Raw genomic sequence first — 4,331 nt, 5'->3', positions numbered from 1 at the left:
CATTTGGTAAGTTGGTGAGAATACTAATGAGAAATTGCATATTCCAAAAGAGGAATCATTTTTTCAAATAGTTAATTAAACCTACTTAAAAACGTAAAAATTCAGAGTAGGCTATGATAAGACAGTTTTAAATGGAAGAAGAAACGGCGAAGGAAGTAGTGATGTATGAGAATAGGATGTATTAACAGATATAGTACAAGGGCCGCCTCCCATTAAAGTCGAGCACAGATGATCTCAGCCAGGATATGGGCAGTAAAAATCGCAGAATATGTTTTAAGAAAGCTTACTTCACTAAAATCCATTCCCAAGAAAATGTCTAAAATACCTCAGCCATGTTGTTTCCTTAGGAAACAGAGCACCGCTGAGGAGAGAAAGGGAGGAGAGGGGGTGACGAGTGAGGAGGAGACGAGATAGAAGAGCCAGCATGCTCGTGAAGAGTTGCATTTTGGCCACAAGGGAGGAAAGGAGGGCTAAGCGGCGCTCGTTAAATACCAACCCTCATGATTTACGCCTCTGAGCTTCCATGTATCCCGTTGTTCTCCACAAATGATGTAGTGTGGCACCGCACCACGCCAAGACACGGTTCGTGTGTGATGCGATGCATAATGTTTGTTTTACTGTTGTGTAATTGCATTCGGTTTGGTGCCATCCCGTGCAGTTGGATGCAAGTGGATGGAAGTGCGGTGGTAGTGAGGGGAGCGAGGGAAGGGTAGATGTTTTCAGCAGTCGCAAGGCGGGCTTTTAGTCTCGTTCACTGGGACCATTGGTACACGGGTGTGATGTGTGTCTCCATATCATTGCCGTCTTCTATATTGCAGTACAGGAAGGCGCAGTGCTGCATGTGTTGGTGCTGAGGTGTTCAAGCATAGGCACAGCAATAATTTAGTGTTGTACTGACTGGGCGTGCAGCTGGGGCATTCGGTGGTGGTAGTGATGGTGATGTGACTACACGGCTCAACGGTAGGGCACATGACCTCATGTCAGAATGTTGCATGTTTAAATTACTTCGGGGTCAGAACTCTGTGCTTCTTATTCTCCCTGCTTCCCTCCAGCCATTGCATGCATACAGCACAATTAACACTTACATTACTACTCATCGCTCGCCCTTTTCCTTCACTTCACCTATGGTTGCTGTTGCTGTCACTACGCTACTGGTAGCAGCATCGTCATAGCTGATGTATTTCACTCCTGCTTCCACCACTCCTCCTCCTCAACTTGCCAAATTTGTTTGCGAAAGCGAAGGGCGACGTGTGTTGTCCCATAGAGTAGGAAGCTCAGCTGAGCAGAGGAGAAAAATTGTGTGACGTGATGGGTGAGGTGACGAGCTAGGTAAAGGTGAGATAGGGCAGGTCCGCATGTGAGTAAAGAGCACTGTGGCTAAGTGGTGATAAGAGTAGGCTAATAGGAGCTTGAGAATTACCAATTGAATTGTGGTCAAAGGAAATCGACTAGACGGGGTTAAGGAGAGGGCAAGATAGACAAATGTCAAGCATATGAAACGTCATCAGTGGGTCGGATGAGAGTGTGGGAGCACCTCACCCCCACGAAATCGCAAATTGCTGGCAGTCACATCTCCGCGCACCCATGCACGAGCACACACACACGCAAAAGCACACACCCCAAGTGGGATTGGAACCATCAGAAGAGGTAAGGCAACTGCTTTAACATCGATATAGGTGAGGTAAGAGGGGTAATTCACATACTTCAACTTGCTTAATTAGGAGCAGATTTTTAAACAGTCAAACGAATTCACAAAGCACATGTGCAAAGTACACAGGCAGTCCCTACGCCAATATTTCCATTTACTTCAAATGTACATTTGTTGCATGAACCTAATGCCATTTACCGCTGACCCTACCAGTGATCACAGTCAGGTTCTAGATAAAATCTAGCAGAATTTGCTTTTTCGCTTTTCCTCAAAAATATGCAGGCCGTAATTGAAACCGAGTGTCTACACTGTTCGTTAATGATTTATTCCACTGTCAATGTAGACACTTGTGAGGCAAGTTGGCTAGCTTATCACTCAAATCAACTGGTGCAGATGTATGCGTACAGGTGGGCAGTGGGGTTTGTACGCAGATCAAATTTTGTCACACACTCGTTAATGCTGGTTCTGGGTGCCATTTTATTTGTGCTACTAGACTGCAACTCGGTTGTGCCTGTGCACATACATACATCAGTCATTTCAAATTGATCCGTAGTGGAGACATTTTGTTGTCGGCCACTCTTTGCACTGATTTTTATTTGTATGATCATATACGCTGCCAAGATTCCACTGAAGTAATCAGGAAAGTGACTTTGAAAAATGACGAAATCTTTAATGTGGAAGTCGTGTGTGCTGAGTTTTAAAGGCAACATTCGTACTTATTGATAGTAGCTTCAATGGGTTTGACCATGGCATGATTATTGGCACATCTAGAGTATCTCTGCGTAATGACAATCAATGACAAATCAAAGAGGCTGCAATCCGTGACTTACCCTGTACCGTTAAAAGTTTAAGGTGGCAGTGGCTGTATCATCGAGGTAATGGGAGTGGACAGGGCAGCTGGCGGGATTTGTCAACAAGGATGCTGGCGGAGTGAGCCCACGTGACGCAATGGATTAGGCGTCTGCCTCCTAAGTAGAAGATTGTGGGTTTGAGTCCCACCGTGGGTGTTCTGTTAGTGTCAATCCAACAGTTTATTCACCTCTCCTCGGTATCGCCAGTCAGTGTCTTGGGCAAGCGGGCGCAAGCGCAACCACAGGAGCTATGCATTGGAGAGTAAAAGTTCATGCTCGGAGAGAGACTAAAACTTGCGACCTTCGGATTATGAGACTGATGCCTTAAATAACTGAGCTATCTGGGTGTCCCAGTGTTGGCATCTGGACCCTCATCCATACTCTTACCCCCATTACGTGAGTGAGAACAACTCCTCGTTCGGTTTCACCGACTTCCTTTTCGGCTACACAGAGCACAGGTGCATAAACACGGGTAGCAGCCATGGTATCCCAGAGGATGCTAGATGAGTAGACCCACGTAGTTGACCCAGTGTAGCATTGCAAGATTTTTCCACCTCCGGTTTCGCCCGTGGCACCAAAGCACCCGACTCTAAGCGGCGCATTTAGATTAGGTGGACGAGACATTCCGTGGTTCAACGACGATAGAAACATTGATGTGTCGTGTTCGTAGCCTTCCTGAACCGCCCATCGTTCCTGTTCAATGCAGCCTAGAGGAGTTATGTCATTTGGACTGTCTGGATGCGACGCCAATGGATCGGCAATGTGAGTGGGTGGGGACGTGATGGAGCAGCCATGCATTCACTTTTTATTTTACATCGTTGCCTCTGTCTGTCAGTCAGAGCCACTTTTTTAGTTAATGAGCATGGCATATCCAGCCTGAATCAGGACTTTAGAGCCTATAAAATTTGGGGAGCAAATTTTGGTGAGTCCCTTACCAAAGATTCCTAAGCACAAATGAGCTGCTAGTATACAGGCTATTCACTTTAAAAATGGTCGACTAAGTTTACCTTTGTCGTGAGAATTATTAATAACTTGTACAATATCGAAATATGTTGTGCTCAATCCAGGTATCGCACGAGCTGAATGACGGTTGCAACCAGAGAATAGAGCCTCCACCGCCTAATCGTCGCTGATGGACGCAGGAATAACTTTCAACCATTTAGATCACCCCATGGCTTTACCCTACGTTCGGATCCTCCCTCTTATCGTCATGTCATATACTTTCCTGCACTTACTCGGCGCATTTGATAAAAGTTGTGCCGACTTCCTCACGGCCTAATTACCGGCTGTTGGTATTACGCAGACCACACAATTTAATTTTAGTTTTGTGAAACCGGTCACATGTCATCACCTGTCTTAGGCTGGATCTTTTATCGGCCAATATCTGTTGGACTTCTTTTCTACTGCACTTTTAATCCCTTCCTACTTCAGGCATCTACTCGGGTGAGGCGCCCCGTAAGCTGATGCAGGCGAGAAATAATGTGACAGTAGACAGACAACAAACTCCCTAGTGCGCACTTCCCTTCAGCAAATCGTACCGTAGAAAGCATTGGACCAGACAATGAGTATTTCATAACCAAAAAAGCTTTCATTTATATTGAAAATAACTGGGAGCATAAGAAGCACTAGAAAGCGCGAGTGAGTAGTGCAGCAGTGTGGCCATAACTGCTTCATACCCAGCTTGGTGGCTTAGCGGCTAACATTGAGAAAAAATATAGGGATTTTTTCGCTTTTAACAAAACATCGTTTGCAATAATGAACTTGCTATTTAAGCATTGTAAAGTGCACAAATAGACTAACAAGTTAATTAAGGGCAAACTTTAATTTTTTTT

At 45.2% G+C, this 4,331-nt stretch overlaps 1 protein-coding gene across 1 annotated transcript; it reads right to left on the bottom strand. All coding sequences in view use genetic code 11, as the record gives it.

Moving 5' to 3' along the window:
* Positions 1-1,182: 1,182 nt before the first annotated feature.
* EGR_11048 (hypothetical protein) lies at positions 1,183-3,297 on the bottom strand (the record flags this gene model as incomplete). Its single annotated transcript, XM_024500297.1, has 2 exons — positions 1,183-1,278; positions 2,887-3,297. The coding sequence occupies 2 exons, from the start codon at positions 3,295-3,297 to the stop codon at positions 1,183-1,185; spliced, it is 507 nt and encodes a 168-aa protein (XP_024345288.1).
* Between the last annotated feature and the right edge of the window lie 1,034 nt (positions 3,298-4,331).

The sequence above is a fragment of the Echinococcus granulosus genome (assembly GCF_000524195.1).
Source record: "Echinococcus granulosus chromosome Unknown EG_S00348, whole genome shotgun sequence".
Classification (NCBI taxonomy): Eukaryota; Metazoa; Platyhelminthes; class Cestoda; order Cyclophyllidea; family Taeniidae; genus Echinococcus; species Echinococcus granulosus.
This window is presented reverse-complemented; position numbering and strand designations above follow the sequence as displayed.